Source organism: Crocodylus porosus, unplaced genomic scaffold (assembly GCF_001723895.1).
Source record: "Crocodylus porosus isolate Cpor-Errol unplaced genomic scaffold, CroPor_comp1, whole genome shotgun sequence".
Classification (NCBI taxonomy): domain Eukaryota; kingdom Metazoa; phylum Chordata; order Crocodylia; family Crocodylidae; genus Crocodylus; species Crocodylus porosus.
Window position 1 is genome coordinate 37,231,246 of NW_017728931.1, and position 20,299 is coordinate 37,251,544.

General features: G+C 44.2%; 1 protein-coding gene across 2 annotated transcripts in view; it reads right to left on the bottom strand.

The window, feature by feature from the left end:
* Positions 1-13,779: 13,779 nt before the first annotated feature.
* DENND5B (DENN domain containing 5B) overlaps positions 13,780-20,299 on the bottom strand; it is a 188,782-nt gene continuing 182,262 nt past the window's right edge. For both annotated transcript variants that reach the window (XM_019544624.1, XM_019544623.1), the window contains 2 exons: positions 19,454-19,628; positions 13,780-18,554 (listed from right to left, as the gene is read on the bottom strand). In XM_019544624.1, coding sequence (XP_019400169.1) covers positions 18,371-18,554; positions 19,454-19,628 — 359 coding nt within the window. In that variant the 3' untranslated portion in view covers positions 13,780-18,370. The remainder of the gene's footprint in view (positions 18,555-19,453; positions 19,629-20,299) is intronic.

Genomic DNA, 20,299 nt, shown 5'->3' on the forward strand with positions numbered 1-20,299 from the left:
GTTCTTGAAGCTGCTTTAATTAAATCACCCACCCCTCCATTCCCGGAGCACATATATAAATGCCCATGGGTGCTTGTGAAACTTTTACCCATGATGTGTCTGCTGCTCAGCAGATGCATCTACATGTGCAATTAGGGCAAAAAAATAAATTCTGGTGCAGTTCATGCCAGAGTTTATTTCCCCTGGGTGCAGCGTTTACATATACTCCTGGGACCACAGCATGTTGAGCCAGGGTAGAGCAAACCCCAGGCTGGCAGGGGTTAGCCCCAGGATCTGGGTGGTGGTGTTGGGTGGCGGAGGGGCTGGCTGGGGCATAAGGGTGCTACCGTGCCTGCCTAGTGGGCAGGCAGCCCCCATACAGTAGCACCCTCATGCCCCAGCCAGCCCCAGTCACTGTCTACATGTACACTGCGGTGGCATAAATTATTCCACCATAGGATAGTACTTGTCCTGGATAGTACTACCCTGTCCCAGAGTTAATTAATTTACTGTGCACAGGGGCACATGTGTAGATGGTGACGCTTTACTGCAAAGCTAATTAGTCAACTCTGCAGTAAAGCAGATGTATCCACTGAATAACAGAGTGTGAGCTAAGTCACCAATCCTGCACCAAAGAACACTCTCCAACCTCATTAAGCAAGTCTCCTTTTCTTCAGCACTTCCATTTTATTTCTAAAAGTTATTTACCACCAGTTTAATATAACAGTCACATCCTTCCCCCCCAGCTCAGGGTCTTCTGTAGGACCTCACCAACCACCTACAAGGTCATGCTCATCAAGTTGTCCACTTGGAAATTATGGCTAGCACAGGTGCTCCCTTCTTCTTTCTAACCTGTGCTTTGAGGTCCACCCACCTGAGTTGCGATCACACCATGAGTCTTCTCTCTTCCACAAGAGATTTCAACTCACAGTAGGTCTCAGCTGAGCTGGTTGCTAGCTTTTCTGAGAACCAAATGCTCTTCACATTGCTACTTCTTCTGTAAACTCAAGGAAGCTGCTGGTTAGTCAGAGGTGGAGCTAATCGTAGATCTCAGTCTAGTTCCTAGTGGCTTTAGAGGCTACAGGAAGCTGGTACTCCTGTTGGTCATGTAAGCAGAACAAGGAGTGAAAAGGGTTGTAATAACTTGCCTCTTTGTATCCATGTGGAGGTATGTTAGTAAGACGGCACCGGAAGATCCTGCATTGCCCCTTATTATGTGTGCCTCAGTTCAGCCAGAGTCTTCAGGCCTGTCTGGCCAACACCTCCTACAAATGCTAAATGCCAACCCCTTTATGGGGTTCACAGAACCACTCTGTGACCAAACTTGTAGCATTTAAAACACTGCACTCTGTGGAAGCTTCCTGCAAAATATTCCTCAGTCTGACACCTATAACACAGGTGAGGTCGCCCCTCTGACTTGCCAGCTTCAATGAAGTGGGCAGATTTACCATGTGGTTGTGTGGCAAATTCCTTGGCAGGCCAACCAGAAAAATGTATTACTCCCAACCAGATTCCCAGCCAGCTATCGTTTTTACCTTCCTTCTCTCTTAGAACCACTGCCTTGGCCATTCCTTAAAGGACTTTTGCTTAAATATTTTAGGCAGTTGGAGAAATCACTTCTACGTGCTTCCAGTCCTCTTTACCCCGCAAAAGAACTCCATGCCAGTGTGACAGACAGCTCTTACCCTGCACCATTGGAGTAACAGCCATCGCCAACACAGGCCCCATTCTGATCTCTGCCTGTCACTGGTGACTCATTAGGCACACAGGATACAGCTGGCAGCACCCAAGGCTGCCCTAAACCCTTCTCCTCTGATACTGCCATGCCCTCTGCTTCCTCCTCCACCTGCAGCAGATGCTGCTGCCAGAATCAGTGACTTATTCTCAGGTACAGGGCTGTGGAGGAGAGAGAAAAGGGAAAAGCTTTATCTTTGTCCCCCCATATCTACAGCTCCCGGCACTGCCTTGAACTGCTTCTGTGCTCTGCTTTGCTGTGATTTCTGCTGCAACCAGGGCTGCCAACATCCCATTTACCATTCTTGCTCCAGGCTCTGTGAGCGCTTCTGCTGCACTGCTTGTCACATTCCTTGATGCCTTCTTCTCTAGTCAGTCCAAACTGCTCGGCGCTTGTACACATGGTGGTTGTCACAATGTACACATGACAAAAAGGTAATATGTGTGGCTTAATGGCAGCACACATTATACGTGTGCCAGTTTTGGGGGTTTGGGATGAGTTTGCATCATTGCAAACTAAACTACATCTGGAGGTAGTTGTGGTGGGCAGGAGAGGTGGGCAGGTTCTGCAGGAAAAAAGGATCGGGCCCCTCTCCGCTTCTGCTTTCAGCAGGTGCTTGCTGAAGGCAGCAGCAGTGAGTGGTTTGATCCTTTTCTATTTTCTTCCCCCTGGCAGAGCCTACCCACCTCTCCCCTGGCTGCCAGTGGGCCCTGGTCCTTCCCTCCGCGGTGGTGGTGCCTCCCCGGGGCTGCCCGGGCAGGCTGCTAGTGGGCCAGGTGCAGCACCCAGCCTGATCCAACTGTTCCCCAAGCCCACCCGGGGAGCAGCATCTGGGGGGTTCCAGCAGGCGGGTCTGGGAAACAGTTGGATCAGGCCAGGTGCTGCCTCCAAGCTGGGGCAGCACCTGGCCCACTAGCAGCCCACCCAGATCCCGCAAGTGGTGGTGGGGGGATGTCACTGCCACAGAGGAAAGGACTGAGGTCCTCCACAGCTCAAGGGCCACTCAGCCCATTGGCAGCATGTCCTCTGGCTGTGGGCAGGCTCTGGATCCAAGAGGGGAAAAAAAAAAGGATTGGGGGCCCTTACTATAACAGAAAAATTGAAATGGTGGGTTTCAGTTAAAAACCTACCATTTCAATTTAGGGGACATAGACTAAAACCCTGAGGACTAAACCCCCGTCATCTGTACAAGCGTCCTAGGAAGAGAAGGTTGGTAGGAGTGGGTTCTGTGCGACTCTGGGGCTCCTTTCCATTCATTTGGTTTGATCTGCACAGAGTTTCCCTGACTCGTCCACTGACTATATTCCATTGCAGGCCAGAGGGGTGGTCTGGCGTTCTCTGCTAGGATCCACTTCTGTTAAACCTACTTTGACCCTATACCCTACATTTCCTTCCTGTAATTTTCTTCTTTGTCTCCCTTAATTATATAATCTTCATGTTCATTTTGGTCCTTTGTCCCCACTGAGGGCAAGGTCCTTCTTGTTTTGTCCTTTATGGGATCTTCCTGGGACTAAGGAGGCCAGCATGTTTCACATGCTAAAGTCACTGAAGTAGAATAATGCTTCTAAAGCTGAGTAAAATGGTGCTTAGGGAAATATAGCATGAACCGAGATTCTGTGAAGAGACCTGGACTTCGAGTAAGGTGAGACTTTTTCTGCTCTTTATCTGGCATTTACTTAAATATGGATGCATTTCTCATAGCGAGCGCTTGACGTTGCATGTGTTTAAAGTTGCAAAACTGAAAATATAAGAAACCAACTGAGACTTGGGCAATACAGTTAACTTTTAACTTTTACAATGGACCATAATCTGTTTTCATACACCCTGTGCAGGCAAATATCTCTTATCACTTCTGCCAGGATTCCTGTTTAAGGGACATGAGACTCAATACTGTGAAGTTCAGAGTGCACCAACTTGATCCAGCCAGGCACTAAAGCATGTACTTAAGGATACGTGTATTTGTGTTTTAATTTAAATGACTGCCTTTTAGCTTGTACTTAAATGGTCTGCTGGAATACTCGGAACTTTGCTGGACTGAGCACTTGCAGGACAGAATCATACTGCTGCAGTTATGGTAGATTTAAAACCATACTTACTTTGTAAAATCTTTTCTTGGATGTATGGAGAAATAAAGCATCTCCACTTACTGGCTTTACCTTCTCTTAAGCTGCTATATGAAGCAAGCTGAGCTTTTGATTTTAACACTGAGCATACCTATGCTGACTGTCATTATGCTGCACTCATTTCCAATATCCATTTCAAAATTCGCCATTACTGTGTTTCACATGACATAGAATCTTGTTTTTATAAAATCTGAGTTAAGAGGCCCAGGTCTGAATTCTGTTCCTGTCTCATCAAAGCTTTCTGGTGCGGCTTTGTCCTAGTGAATGCATTTTTGCCTGTGCAATTCTTTCCAATTTAGGTGGAGAACAGCATACTTTTGCAACATGGTAGTTTCTGTTGTTTTTGTCACACGTTTTATGATGAAGATAGAGCTGGGCGGGAGGAGGACATGGCCAGGCCCTGGCAGGCTGCTGAGTATGATTGGGGAGGGGCTTAAACCCCCAACCTGACCTGCATGGTCCTCAGCCAGCAGCCGCTGCCAAGCTTGCCTCTGCCACTTGAGCAGCGAGTGGGGGAAAGCCTGGCAGGGGCTGAAGTCCTGAGCAAGGTTTCGCACCCCCACTCCCACCTCCTTCTCAGCCAGCCAGAGAAGTGATAGTGTCTGGCTAGGGAGCAGAAGGGCAGGGCCAACCCTGCTCTGCTGGAGCAAGCAGCACAGCCAAGCCCAGGGCTGCAAAGCATCCTGGGATGTTGGGGGACTGCGAGTTAACTTAAACCAGGAAGGGGTCTTGGACAGAAGTTCCTTAAACTGGTTTGACCTAAATCAGTTAAGTCTGATACTACATTCAACCTGGTTTATCTTAAACCAGTTTCAGCCATTTTGAAAGTGGTTTATGTGCACTGAGCTTCTGTTCTGTTAGAGGTTTAAACTGGTTTCTGATCACTTAAGCTGGTTTATGTACATCTTCTGTCCCTAGCCCTGAACAGCTGCCATAATCATCATTTTGTCTGTAGTTCCAGTCATGGGCGACTGGTACCACCGTAGTCAGGGTGGGCACGTGCCCCACCGCAGCAGCCAGTCAGCAGCTGGGGTGGGGGTGGGGGGGAGAGAGCACTCAGCTGATCTCACTGACCAGGCAGGAAGATCCACCTGCGGCTGATCCCACCAACCGGAGGGGAGTCTCCCCATGGCCGATGACGAGACAGCCGACTGCTGCAGCTGCTTCTGGGAATGGCTGTGGCCACTTCTGGGAATGTAATTGTGCTCCTCTCCCCAGCCAGCGCCTGTGGGGGGGGGGGGAACCAGCGCTCTTGCCTGCCCCCCTAGCCTATTGCCTAAGCGGCACCACCATGCACCCCATACGCGTCACCACAGTTCCATTGCCAATTTAACTAAAACTGGGAGAAAAATATTACAGTCCCTGGTAGGAAAGCCACTCTAACTACCCTGGATTATGAAAGTAAACCCTGCTCCCCCACCAAAAAAAACCAAAACAACCAGGCAGGGTCAGCATTTCTGAAATAGGTGATGGCAAGACATTAAAAGAGGCTCCTAAAATGGCCTGCACCTGGTAGCCAAGTCAGTCTGGTCTTAGCACAACTTTTTGCTCTGTAAGGGAAAGTAGGCATGTAATAGGGCTGTAGCTTAATAAAAATCAGGAGAGTTTTTTTGTTTTCCCCTCCTCTCCAGCTCCATCAACAGGCTATGACCGAATACCCATCCTCCTAATACACAGAGGATTTCTGCCTGAGCACTGACTTTTGTCAGCACACAAGGGGGTTGTGAAAATATCACAAGACTCTGCATGTTTATAACCTGCAAACCTTTAACACCAGTGCCTAAATTCCATCACAGCCTAATTAGTCTTTGGTGTAAAATGTAGTCTTTCAGTCAAAGTCTAAATGTAAATAAAAGTTGTGTTACAGCTCTGGTCTGTGGCAAAATTCATGGAGTTCCCTGAACTCTGGCAGCTGTGGGAGAGAGCAGATGGACACCTGCAGGTTCCAGCACTTCTCCTGGGATACGTTTCTCTCACCAGGATCTAGAAAAGGAGTTCTCTACTTTGTTTATGCCAGGGCCCCTCTGGGATCCTCAGCTAGATGGAGGGGGATCTTGCCAGGACCTCCGTTCCCTTCAGTGGAATGGGACAAGCAGGATATTCATGACCCTCAGACTGGGGATTCATGCTCTAGGATGGGGAGGGGGAGCAACTTGTGGCTTGTGTGGCATGTGGCAGACAGGGGAAAGGACAGGCAGCACAGCTACAGATTGAGCAGGAAGCAGAAAGCAGAGCCACAGATTGGACAGGGAGCACAGGACAGGCAGCAGAGAGCAGAGTGGTGGATTGGGCAACAGAAGGGTATCGGAGTGGCATTCAGGGTCATGACATTTAATTTGTGGCACACCTGCAAAGGTTGGTCCCCACTGCTTTAGGAGACTTTTAATCTGTAGTTAGTATGCAGGTAAATTCCAGGCATGTAGGGGCTGTGACCACCTAAGGAAGCAAAATATCTCTGGGTTTCTTCTTCTGGGCCTGAGAAAGAAAATAGTCTTAGGTCTGGGGTGGGGAACATGCAGAATGTTTGCCACAAGTGGCCCTTGCAGCCTCAGCGTGTGGCTCATGGCAGACCAAAAAGGGAGCAGAGAGCAGAGCTGCATATAGAGCAGAAAGCAGAGCTGCAGACTGGGCAAGGAGCACAGGGCTGGGAGCAGAAAGCAGAGCAGCAGCTCAGGCAGGGGAAGGGGATTGGAATGGTACTGGGGGACAGTGAGGGGCTTCGTTTATGGTGTGCCTGCCAAAAAGGTTGGTCTCCATGGTCCTTGGTCTTATAGATATAAGATATGAAACTGTCTACTGCTGTGATACTAAATGACAGGTTAATATCAGTGGGTGGGAGGAGAGGAAGATGAAATGTTCAACAGGTTCACCTTGAAACAGGCACTAAGCACTAAAATGAGCCTCTCTGTTTCAAGGGCATTAGGATTAGTCCATAATTCACTAGTGTAAGTCCATTTCTCACATCTGTACTCTTGTACCAATTAAGTAGAGCTGGCTGAGAATAGAAGTGTTACCACGTTTGTCACCCCTGGGCTGATATCTAATATTAACACTATTTTAAAATTCATTTCTCAAGTCATTTTCCAGGTGGGAAAAACTTGTCCTTTACACCACACCTCTCCTCTACCACCTCCATGCTGCTTATAAAATCAGGACCCACAGCCCATTCACAACAGGTTTCCACCTCTAGCAGACCAATAACCGCAGTAAATCTGAGTTTTCAGTTTTGCATTTTATGGTCTAGTTTAGAACTGTTGCCTTCCAGCGTGGAATGAAGCCTCAAAGGCTGCAGATTTACAAAGCAGGGAAATTTCATCCAGATAGAGACATTTCATAGAGGGAACCGAGCAAGGGGATACTCCAAAATGTGACTGGGCTATGGGAACCCCATAAGCACAAGACTCCAGTGCATCTCCTAAACAAGCTCTCTCTCCCTCTCCCTCTCCCATCAAGGGATGATCAGAGTTCAGGTGACTTCATTCAAAATGAATTCAAAACATTTTATCTAGAAAAGAAAATGTACTTCAATGACCATACGAATGCTCTGACTATTCCCAGAGCTGTCTCACCACTAGAGAGAATAGTCTCCACATGGAGCACAAGACAACTGCATATAGCACATCATGGGGAGGCTAAATGGAGGTACTACTAGCAGGTAGTTTGGGGCAACAGGGGAGGAGGATCAACCTAAAATGACTGCTCAAAGCAAGGAAGTCTCTTATATCACTAGTTGAAAAACTACCAACCAGCATGAGAGGAAGGAGGTAGATTAGAGATTACACTTGCTTACCTTTTCTATCATCTCTAGTCCAACAGGGAAATTCCTTTAGGCTTGTTCCCATGCCAACCTGTTCCCATGCCAGCAGCCACCCTTGCCTGGAATGGAGTTAAAAAGCCAAGGAGTAGGCGGTCACTCAGTTCCTGTCCCCATTTTCCTCTCTCTCCCTATCTTCAGTTTGATCCTCAGACTGTTGTCAACCTGTCTGTCTGCGTGGATGAGATCAGTGGCACATGCAGCCACATGCAGGCATTTCTCTGGTGCTCATCATTACAGGACTGAACAAATTCACTTAAATCAGTCATGTACAAGGCTTATTTCCTAACCGAGGGCCTACAAGTTAAGCAAGGGGGGTCTACAAATATGGGGGAAAATGACTGACATAGGATAGAGACCATTTCCTTTCCCAAAGACTTACCTAGACAAGACCAAAGTAGGACAACGGAAACATTATCCTTTCCCTTTTGCAGCCGGGGAACTAAGCCACTGAGGAACTAAGCGAGCCACCCAAGGTCATATAAGAGAGTCTGCATCAGAGCCAGCAACTGAGCTCAGATTTCTTGACTCCCAGTCCAGTGCCTTCGCTGCACTTCCATGCTTCCTCTTATATCTATCATCAAATACTTGAATCATGAACACGAGAAACATTTAGTAAGCTGCCAAACCCCCTTATTTGGAGGGACATACTATAATATAACTAGTATCAGTCATGGAAAATAGAAATGGGAGCAAAGAGTTGCATTCAGTACAGACTTTTCCAGGGGTCAGAAACAGTGAACACAGCTAGCTGTAAGTCTGTATCTATTAAAGAGAAACGAGTCATGAACACCATCCATATGTTAACCTAAGCACAAATATGTTCCTATCCAAATGACATTTCACAGGTGTTTCATTTGTCGATGTTTAATAGGGAAGGAGAAACAACAGCATTCAAACTTTCTTGTGCCTATGCTGAACCAGACAGACCATGAATTTGAAGGGCTAAACTATTTAATAGCCAGCATGAGACCACGATAGGAGATTTTTCAGTCAGCACAAGGAAGAAATCTCTAAAGCTCATAGAGGTCAAAGCCATTGAACATCATGAAACAAGGGTCTGTCGGAGCTCATAGAATTTGATGGAATTGGCCACAGACTATGACAGATTTTTTGCAATAAGGAAGAAGCAACTTTCTGTCCAGTGTGTCTACGAAAATTGAGACTTACATTTCAATAGGAGTTGGGCACCTAACTCATTAGGTTTCTTTGAAAATCGCAGCTAGAGCATTTATTCAAAAAAGCTTGATTTATAGCAATAGAAAAAGCTATAGGCATGAGCTTCACTGCACCAGATTCCCAATATGCTATATCCCAGATGAGATGGGCCATTTCTAGCTTTGCAAGGACAGCTTGGGTTTCCTCTCTGCTAGACACTGGGTCCCTGAGAAGCAAGGAGAATGCAATGACTGCAGAGTACTGAATCCAACTCCCAACAGATATTTGGGGTTAGGCTTTGTTGAACTGTACCTTACACTTGGATCTGTTGGCTGTGGGAACGTGCGAGCATTTGACACGCAACGTGCTGCATGAATATAGAACTTACTTTTCTGTGCCCGCACCCTACTGGCGACTCCTTCAATTGTTAATTTCCTTAGTTACCCATTATAGCCTTTTATTTTACAGCTATTTAGACACTACCAAAATTAAATTTGTAGCATGTTCTTCCCCAATGTACTTGCAAGTACATCAATGACTAGGCAAGCACATATGGAAACTTCATATATGAAATCTGCATTTGTTTAGTGTCCAAACTTAACACAGGACCCTTAATGAATAGATCATACTATTATTTACCTAGAATCATCCATGTTTATAGATTCATAGATTCTAGGGTTGGAAGGGACCTCAGTGGGTCATCTAGTCTGACCCCCTGGCAGGCAAGAAAAGGGTCACCAAACCTGGGGTCATGTGAGCCCAGCCAGGTGCCTGATCAGTCTCCTCTTGAAGGCCCGCAAGGATGGGGTGAGCACCACCTTCCTTGGAAGCCCATTCTAGATCCTGGCAACCCTGACCGTGAAGAACTTTTTTCTAATGTCCAGTCTAAACCTTCTCTCCAATAGCTTATGGCCATTGTTCTTTGTTGTTCCAGGGGGTGCCCTGGTAAACAGATCATTGCCTACTTCATGTTGCTCTCCCCTTATGAATTTGTACGCTGCCACAATGTCCCCTCTCAGCCTTCTCTTGGAGAGGCTGAAGAGGTTAAGGCCCCTTAGCTTTTCCTCGTAGGGCCTTCCATGCAGGCCTCTAATCAGATGAGTGGCTCTTCTTTGGACCCTCTCCTGGTTATCCACATCCCGCTTGAACTGTGGTGCCCAGAACTGGTCACAGTACTCCAGTTGCGGTCTGACCAGTCCTGCGTAGAGAGGCAGAATCACCACCCTGGACCTGTTTGTGAAGCACCTATGGATGCGATTGGCTCTGCTGACTACTTCCTCATAATGGCGACTCATGTTCATCCTGGAGTCAACAGTGACTCCAAGATCTCTTTCTGCCTCAGTGGTGCTAAGGTCGCCCCCCAGCCTGTAGGTATGATGGCAGTTCTTTCTCCTTAGATGCAGCACCTTCCACTTGTCCTTATTGAATTGCATCCTGTTGCTCTCTGCCCACTTCCCCAACCTGTCTAGGTCAGCCTGGATCTGGTTCCTCCTCTCCAGGGTGTTAGCTTCACCCCATATTTTTGTGTTATCCATGAATTTGGACAGGGTGCTTCCCACCCCCTCATCCAGATCACTGATGAAGATGTTGAACAGCACTGGCCCCAGAACTGAGCCCTGAGGGACTCCACTGCCCACATCTTTCCAGGTTGACACTGACCCATCCACTACCACCCTCTGAGTGCAACCCTTGAGCCAATTTGCTACCCAGTCTACCATGTAATCGTCCAAGGCAAATCCCCTCAGTTTATTTATAAGGATGGTACAGGATGCCTTGTCAAAGGCCTTCTTGAAGTCCAGATAAATAACATCCACCTTGACTCTTGCTTCTAAACATTTGGTGGCCTTGTTATAAAACAAAACTAGGTAAGTCAGGCAAAGGAGTGGGAGTTTTGGATATTGGGTTCTGCTCCAACACAAGTAGTAAAGATGTGACTTGAGTAAGTCTTGTCAGGCCATTGTGGCACAGAGAAGATATGCAAAGGTGGGGTGGGCAGCTAATATCCTGATAACTCTGAATTCTCTAGTGGCTTAATGTAGCCAGGTGTGAAAAGTATGTTGAGATCCTCAAACAAGAACTAGCTACATATGAACATCATTGAAGCATCTCTCAGGTCCTGTCAAGGTTATGTCCAAATTAACTGAAGCACTTTGTTGGAGATCACATGACCATCATGACAATGATGCTGCTGTTGTGAAAGTTTTAAAACCACGTGCCATGCACACTTTGGCTTGGTTCTGTCCCGTTCTTAAGCAAGAGGCTTGGCAAGAGAGAAGGTATCCTGTGCCACCATCTGAGAGCTGCGAGTATTTCCCTTGAATAAGATGTTCTTTACTAATCTGCCATGAAACATAGGTGGGCCTACTGGGTGCTAGACCTGGTGTTTAGAAACTGGCTCATAAATTAGATGACTGATGAAATTTTAAAGGTGGAGGCAGTAATACTGCTAATGTTGAGTTCCCCAAGCCAGACTGACCTCAATGGAGAGAACTTGTGTTTTTGAAGCTCATAGGGGAACAGATGGAAAAATGGCATTTCTTACCACTTCAGCACAGTCCCACCCAGCACAATTTTTTAAATATTGTTAATTCACAGGTCTGAGTTACAATGGCATTGTTACCTGAATAAGTTTCTCTAAGAGAACTTTCTGTCATGATTGGATCTGGACATGCTTGGATACCGGGAAGGAGGCTATATATATATATGTTGGGGGACAACCAGAACTTGGGCAGTGAGGAATCAGACAAGGTGCAGACTAGTTTTGGGTCAGGGGGATCAGGTCTAGGCAGGTCAGAAGGCCAGGGCCTGTAAAGGACCAAGATAATGGCAGGCTCTGAGGTATAGCTGTGAGCCAGCAGGGTTAAAAGCAAGAAGCAGATCAGAGTCACTGGCCAGGGCGTCTGGAGCAGGCAGCTCTAGCTGTAGCTGTAAGGACATGGGCAATTGCCAATCTAAAGCTATGAGCCAGGCTTTTGGACTGGAGTTAGGAACAGGAGGGCGGGGGCTCACCTGGAACAAGGAGTCAAGCAGGCATGAACCATGAAGCTAGGAATCAACAAGTAGGAACCACGGAACTGAGAACAAGGAGATAGAAGTCCAAGGCTAGACAGAAACGTTGATCCTGTGTAAGCACTGAAAAAGCTGCTGCTTATAAGCAGGCAGCCATGCCCATGCAAAGGTCCAGCTGAGTAGTTAGGCAGCTGGCAGGCAGTAACAGGCAGATAACCAGGTAACTGCTGGACGCAATTGCGCTTGCATGTGGCCTTAGATCCTGACAGATATCTGCAGTGCCTTATCTGCCTGAGCTGAGCCCCTATTTAGCATACAAAAACAACTTGCTTTCTGCAGGGAATTGAGCTCCACTTCCTCTCACCTGGACATGTTGCCCTCAACATTGGGGATCAAGAAAAAGCCTTTTGATGAGGTAGATGTTAACAAGCCTTATGCAGCTGCCTTGCATGAGTGCCTCTGCTTTCACTACCCCCCGCCCCCCACTTGGGATGCCAATTGTTTTGCCAATTGCTGCCCACAATCTACCCTAGTTTGGAGGGTTATTGACAGCATGAGACCAGAACAGTTCCAGCTGCGTTGTCCAGCAGCCCTCAGTCCCCAGCCATCTGGAATGAGCTATGCAGATAGCAAGGAAACTGCATTACCTCTACTTGTGTCTTCTACTGAAGTGTGACAGCACTGAATAATGCTGATTTTGTTACACTTACAGGATCCTGTAGTATGGAGGGTATAAAAAGGAACATTGTATTTACTTGAACTGTGACTCAGAATTATGGTCTGGATGGAAATTTCCACAGATACTGTCCCAACAACACCAGATGAAATTTTCACTCCTTCACTGGGTTTCTCTTTGTCTTCAGAAATTTTTTAATACATAAACTACTGTTATATGTATTGTAGGTGTGAAATTTCAAATGTTCTCAGCGTTTACTTCACTAAACCGCTATTGAAATCAAAGGTAAGCTTTGTTATTAAACTTCAGCAGGAACCAAGTTATGCTGATATTGAACTTCAGAAATAAAAAAAAAAAAAAAGAGGGCAGCTTTTTCAGGTGTACAACTACTGTGCTGACCCCTGAGCTAGTGCTCTCTCTCTTTCACTCTACCTCTCTTCTGCATGCTTTGGACAAAATATCTAATGGAGCTGGACAGTTTGTGGAACTTTGTCTCACACAAATCCTTTGACCTTTGGGACAAAGCACTTGGGCAGGTTAGCAATAGAAGAAAAAACATGAACTCTAGGGCAGTGGTTTATCAACTTTTTTGAACTCGAGGCACCCTTCTTTAGTTTTGAGGGCCCCTCCATAACTTCTGTGAACTGAGCAGCACCCAATTAAAAAAAAAAAAATGTATGTATTACAGTATTTACTCCCTTGCAATGGGGCTAGGCAACGGGGGTGAGGAATCACTCGGGCAGGAACAAACCTGAGCCTGTGATTATCTGCTTTAGCATATCTGCTTATCTCCTCATACCTCACTGCACCTTTCAAAGAATTTGGTAGCACCTTGGCTGAGAACCTAGACTACTCAGTCTAGGATGCTGCTAGTCACACTGCATCGCATCCTTCTCAAGGCATATGTTGGGCTACATGGAATAGGGGATGCACAACCCATGGTGGTCATTCCAGTGGCAGCCTAGAAAATACCAGTGCACTAAAAACAAAGCTTCATCATGAGTGAAGCTTTTTTCTGATGTGCAAAAATTTTCAGTGTTGAAAACGAAGAGTACAGTTGCACCTATATGCTTGGAGTTGCTAAATATGCACATATATGCAAATAGACACACACATTCACAATACCTGTGAGCTCCCCAATGCTAGGAGGATTATCCGTGGGATTGTGCCGTTCAATCTGTGTTCTATTTATAGCTCCTATGTTCTGTTCCAGTTTTAGTTCAAGCTCTTTAACCTGTGACATGCATCTTTTGGTTGCTATTCTGCAAGGAGACAGTGATCCAGATTGTTATTCTCACAGTTTTATTCATAAAGAACATAGCATGAAAAGCTGTATTTAAATGTACTCCAAAACCTGAAAAATCCATGTCAGTTTGTGATATATACGTTAAAGTGCTTGATATAACAATACTTTTTACTAATATCGTCTTCCTGAAAATAATCCAGGTCTGATTCAGTTAGTAACCATGTAAAGACAAAATAATAATATACTTAATATGGAGACACTTAGGGGTGTTTTAAGCTATATAGGGCACATTCATACATTTCAAGTGTAACATACAACAGTTTCCTATGAGATGCACACCTTCATTTGATTGAAAGAAGGAAATTTCTTAAATATGCCTTCACAGAGCTATTTTAAAAAGATCATTTTGAACAAAAGTAACTAATAGTGCAGAACAAACAGCTGTGGATTTTTCGCTAAACACAATCAAATCCAACTAGCTTCAGAGAATTATAAATACATGTTTTGTACAGACACAGTGAGGCATTTGATTTTCTTACTCTTTCTTTCAAGCTATTACACTGAATGTTAGCATAACATTACTATGCAGGACTCAGACATCTGAAACAGACAATTTGGATACATACTTTTGCAAAAGGGCTTTGGTCTTTTTCAAGATTCCATTTCCCAAACAATGAAGGTGCTTTAATACTGAAATACAAAACTGTGCTAAGCTTAAGAGAACCCTGATAGGCTTGCTCTCTACTCTAGCAAGTTACAATGATTTCTGTAAACCTCACAGAAAAAATGAAGACTCTCACAGTTTCCAGTGATCAAAAGTAATCTACTAAAAATGTATACGTGAAGGAGTAAAACATTCAGTACAAAGAACCATACGCCCAAAGGTTGTCAAAGAGCTAGTCTACTAGGATTCAGAAGTACTCAGCTGTGCCTCTTGCTTCAACATACTTTAGGGCATCTATGATGCTTTATTGCCTATTAGGGAATATTAGACATATTATTCTTCTCACACTATTTGTGGTGTGAAGCTTAATAAAACAAACAAGTGCCATATAAGTTAACACTTCCTAAAAAAAACCCAAATCCCCCCAAAACAATGTGAAGTTGTGTTAAAAAGTTAAGTGCCACAGGTTTTAAATTTAATTTGAGGGGGGAAAAATGAAGCCACCTTGAACTTTACATTTCTCAGGTATGTTTTAATGTAAGGGCACTGCCCGTGATCCTTTCCCCTTATACTATGGAGTGTTCTCTATATCTACACATGACTTGAAGGATGCTTCTCTTTCTAGCCTCTCCAACATACACTTGACACTGTGTCTGTGGGGTGCAGTGTCAAGGCTACCTTCCTTCAGCAGCCATAAATATTTAGAAAAAAATCAAAACACAACCACCTGGATGCAGACTGCGCTGGAAAAGAATCATAACTTTCATGAAAGAAAGAAAAAACCTTATAAATCCCTGACCAAAAGGATCACTGTCTTCGGATGGTACAGATTGAAAGGACTTCAGGAATAATCAAGACCCTGGAAATTTGGTGGAGGGGGAGTGGTGGCAGCATTAACTGCATCTCTCCTGCTGCCAAATTTCTCGTCCCATGGGGAAGTGTGCAGGCCAGATGTGGTCCTGCATGCCAGTGCATAGTCAGATCCAGACATGTGGGGTTGGGCTGCAAGCAGCCAGATCCAGGCACACAGGGCCAGGCTAACACACTAGACTGCACCGCTGGACCTGCCAACCTGTGGGCCAAACCTCTACCACTCAACTTGCCCACAGGGCCAGAAAGGTAGGTGTCACCGAACTAGATTCATTCTGGGGCAAAAAACTGTTGATTTACAAAGAGTAAAAAATTCAAACTTCCTAAGTCACCAGTAGTACCACAATACTGCCATTTGGTTTCTGATACTTGGTTTATAGGTCATGTAAAAAGTCAAGTCAGCAATGACTTTTCAAAATTCTTGCTGAGTATTCTGCTCAGGTATCTGAGCCTGTTAGCTTGAACTGAGACTGCCTGGTCACCACCACCCAAAAAAACCCAAGACTCCACACCTGTCCAAAACTGTAAATGTTGAATTGGAGGCAGCACACAAGTGCATGCTTTTAGCACAAGCCCACTGCATTATCTACAGTCCTCCAAATGAATTCTTCACAACCCTACTATTCATTCTATATAGAACTGCAATGTGTTTTGGATGATTTTAGACAATTCAAGCAAGGGGAGGTGCAGGAAGTCTAAAAACCAAACATTTGTTACAAGTTGTAGTTTGCTTAAATCAACATGTAGTTCAGAACAACTACCAACACCCTTACAACCAGTACAGGCATCATGTGTTGTTGAAGACAGAGTTTTAAAATGTATGTAACTAGAGTTGCAGGGGAATATGATCCAATGTGTACATGCATCAAGATACTGAAATACTCTATGAGTTAGTTACTCAGCACAGACTAGTATCCATATGAGACCTTCATATCATCTGAAGCATCTTTATTTTTATCTGACATTTTTCTAGTCATTCATTATAGCTTTCCAATAAGATGGATGCCACATAATTGTTTTTATTTGGCCAGGAAGTGTCATGCAGAACCAACTGACAAAAGTGAATGCTATTACAAGAACTGGCCAGTAGAAAGATAATAGAAGAGTGAATACTCATTATTAGCTTGCAAATAGAGAGTATGAACTGTATCAGCCTGTAAAACTAATCCCTCTGTTGTGGGTTACAGTGCCATAATGCCTAAAAGCTGCCTGACAAAGGTCAACATTTTGGTACAGTCTAGTTTTCTTTTCACTTCCATCTCTCCTGTTCTGCCTTTTTTCCCTTTTTCTTTTACACTGTGCACTCCACTCCACTGTAACTCCTTGGATCTATAAAACCTTACCTACAGGTTAGGAGCGACTAAAACACCAATTTTCTAACATTGTTTTGAAGTTGGGAAAATGCAGGAGAGAGAGAAAGAGAGAGAGAGAGAAAACCCTAATTTCTAAGCCCCCTGCCTTCTATGGCTCTCAACTCTTTTCATTATATGTATAATATACACTAGCATATTGTGCATTCTGTGTATATAATATACACTGTATAGTATACATGTGTGTATAAACTGCTCTGGGTGAGAGCAAGATGTAACAAGAGCATTCCACCAAAGCTTTCTCTAATGCACTTCAGTTCTGACCTACAATGTCATTCATTTGTTATTCTGGTCAGGTACCTCCTTCCCAAGCTCTGTGATACCCACAGGCATTCACTGAACAACTAATTAAAGTACTGACAACCAAAAAAAATGTTGAGCCAATCTCTAAAAGCCAACAGCAGTTTTAAGTTAACTATGTCCCCAGTCTCCCCAAATCTGGTCTCCAAAAAAGAAAATGGAATGGTACATCTTGTAGACTTGCTGCATGGCACCCACAAATTGGCTTTAAATGATCTAGTTTCTATTTGAGCAGAAGCTACCAGTTTTTCTGTGTACTCATAATATTTTTGTATTGCTAACAGATCACTAGTTTGAAACAGTACAAGAAAGAAGCCTTAAAGTACTGCTCCTTCTTGCCTTGCGTGTCTTCTGGAGCTAGATTATTCAAAATCAATATGATCCTATGCCTCCCAGAAACACTTACTCTCTAGAATAAAGGAAGACAAGTACCTTGCCAGCATTTCAAAACTGGTTGATATGGTTTCTTATCAAAGCAAAGTCAGTGTTTGTGGTTCTACAGTAATACATGCTTGTCAAGTAGAGCAACAGAGTTCACTTTATCTCATGAACCAAATTTCTCAACAGAAAAAAAGTGAAATTATGCACAGTACAAAATCCAAAGCTAGGGTAGGGATGGGGAGTCATTTGAGCAAAACCCTGACAGACAAAGGGTCAACTGACTAATCAAGCTATCAACATTCCCCACATATAGTCTGGCGCAGTACAATTTAACAGATATTAGAACCCAGAGAGCTCTCTGAGGTGCAACAGTTCCTCAGGTCCAGTGTTCATATACATCTCTTGTACTGACTGATAAAAATTACACAAAAGATTAACTATGACAAATCACAGCTTGGATGCATGAAAGGCTTGGATTTTTTTTTTAAACAAACAAGGGAAACCATGTGCGATAGGGTAAACAGTATACATTCACAGCATTTCTAAGAATGAGATGACAATGGCTAAATATTGATACTTGTTGTGTTCATTCGCAATACCTGAAAAAGCCCTGCTGAGTTTGCGCTATATTTACATATTGACTGGCTTCTTCCTTCCGAGCAAGTAGCAACGCCTCCTCTCCCCCTTCTTTCTCCCCAGGTTTAAGCTACTAATTTTCAACACAAGAACACTCAGTCTAAGAAAAGTTTCTTACGGGTAATATAATTTCTTAAAGAAGATAGCCTATTTACACACATCTAACACATGAAAATACTCTATTTTATACTAAATTTCTGTTTCAAATAAACTACAATACCACATTTTAGTTTGTCTGCAGCGTTAGGACAGTCCTGAACCTGGCATAAATTGGGTTTCCCATTCCCACCCGATAACGGGTTACTTTGCTTCACAGTGATGCACTACCACAGCTTTCAAGTCCAATCAGGTCCCCACTTTTTGCTCGCTTGCTTGGGAGAGAAATAATGAAGTTCTCAGCAAAGCCATGCTAAACATCCACTCCTTTAATGAGTGACCCTTCTAGGACGATGTTGAAATCTTGTAATGTCTGTAGGACTCTGATGAGGGAGTTGACGGTCATGCGGTCTCGCAGGAGGGCATTCTCCTCATACATCCTTGTAATGGCAGGGCATTCTGCCAGCAGTGGAATCCAGTGAGGGAGCAAGTGATCCCTGAAGAGAGAAGAACGGGATTATTTTAGGATGAACCACAGCAGAATTTAATTAAAAAACAAAACAACACCACTTCTCTCAAACAAAAACACACGCTGAAGCATTGCCTAATTTTGCATGCATGATGTGTTGTTTGCACTGAAAACCCTCCCATGGAAGTGGGCTCTTCATATTAATATGAATGTATGACCCTGCTGCAAGTAGCATAATACTTTTTTTTAAGGGAGGAAAGTGGAGAGCAGAGGCAGGGAAGAGATTAGGGAAGTCAGATTAATGACCTAGGAACAGATTCTATTAAATTCTCAAGTGAGCAGCAAAAAGAGCAGTGTCCAGGAAATCTATACTGGCAAGATCTAATTTGTTATAAAATATCTAGAAAGACAAAAGAAAGAAGAAATAACAAGCAAGGTTTCATCAAGAGGAAGGTAGCCGTGTACCATTTCCACCTGGCCAATTAGTAAAAAAGCAGGGTGGGAGTTTGAGGAGGATGAAGAAATGGACTACTTCCTCTATTCAGCAAACTTCAAATTAGTACCTGTACTTAGTGAAAGATGTCACTTAAAAAGAGAAAGGACTATGTACAGATATCTATGTAGTTAAAAAATAGGGCTGAAAATATCTTCCAGAAGTCTAGACACTAGTTCTGTTTTGTTTTGTTTTGTTTTGTAATGAAACCTGATCTTTTCGCCATTCTTCTTGTGCTCTTAAGGCTATATATTGGGGTAGGGAGCAGAGGGTGAAAAAACACAACAAAAAACAAAACCAGTCAGCTAGCTTATGTTCACAATTGTTTATCAGCGTAAACTAAGTCACAAAGTAAGGAGGATATAATGTTCTTCAACTGAGCATTTCAAAAACAGAAGGACCCCTCCCCCCCACTGAAGAATGCTGCTAGGTACCTAGTCCCAAGGCAAACCAGAATTTGGAATTTGCCATCCTTCCCAATGCTCCGTGGTGCTATAGTGATGGCGTTTACATAATGGCAGAACGTTTTGCAAGATGATTTCTGAAGCAGGAGGTCCTCTTCATTGTCCCCAATTTGGTCAGTAGTTTCAAAATAAGCAACAGCTTTCTCTGTGGCAGGGAAGGAAAACCATGACACAATGAATACAAGATACACTGCAGGTACCTCGGTAACTTAAAAGTAGGTGATGGAAGTCATTGAAAATTGGCACACGCCAAAAAGCTACCACACAGCTACTCCATATTCCCCTTGTTCTAAATATAGAAGGGAAATGATGATAAAAACATTGGTGTACATAAACTACTGACAAATGTACCTACAGGTTTATCATAATCAGTAGCCCAAGAGTGCTTACAAGTGGCTTGATTATTTTTATTTTATAAAATGATACCATTAGCAATTACTTTGGGATTTCCTGAGTAACAGTTTCCCTCTAGCTAAGACTCTTTACCTACTTAACATGCCTGCCTGAGGCCTTAAGTTTGGGCACTACAGATACATAGGTAATAATTACATGTAGGACATCCACTGAAAAATAAAGGCTGATTTCTAATAAATATTGCTTTCCCATCATCATGCACTTGGAAAGCCATTTCCAAGCACCTTCATTTATGGAGTATGAAACTTGGGAATTTTCCTCTCTTTGTAAAAATATTTAGTCCGGGGGTTGGCTGGGCAGCAAAGAGCTGTGCTAGGGCTGGGCAGCTGAAAGCTGCATTGCCGCTGCTTTCTCCCTGCCCCTTGGCTACAGTGCAGGCCAAGCTGCCAGCTGGTAGGGAAC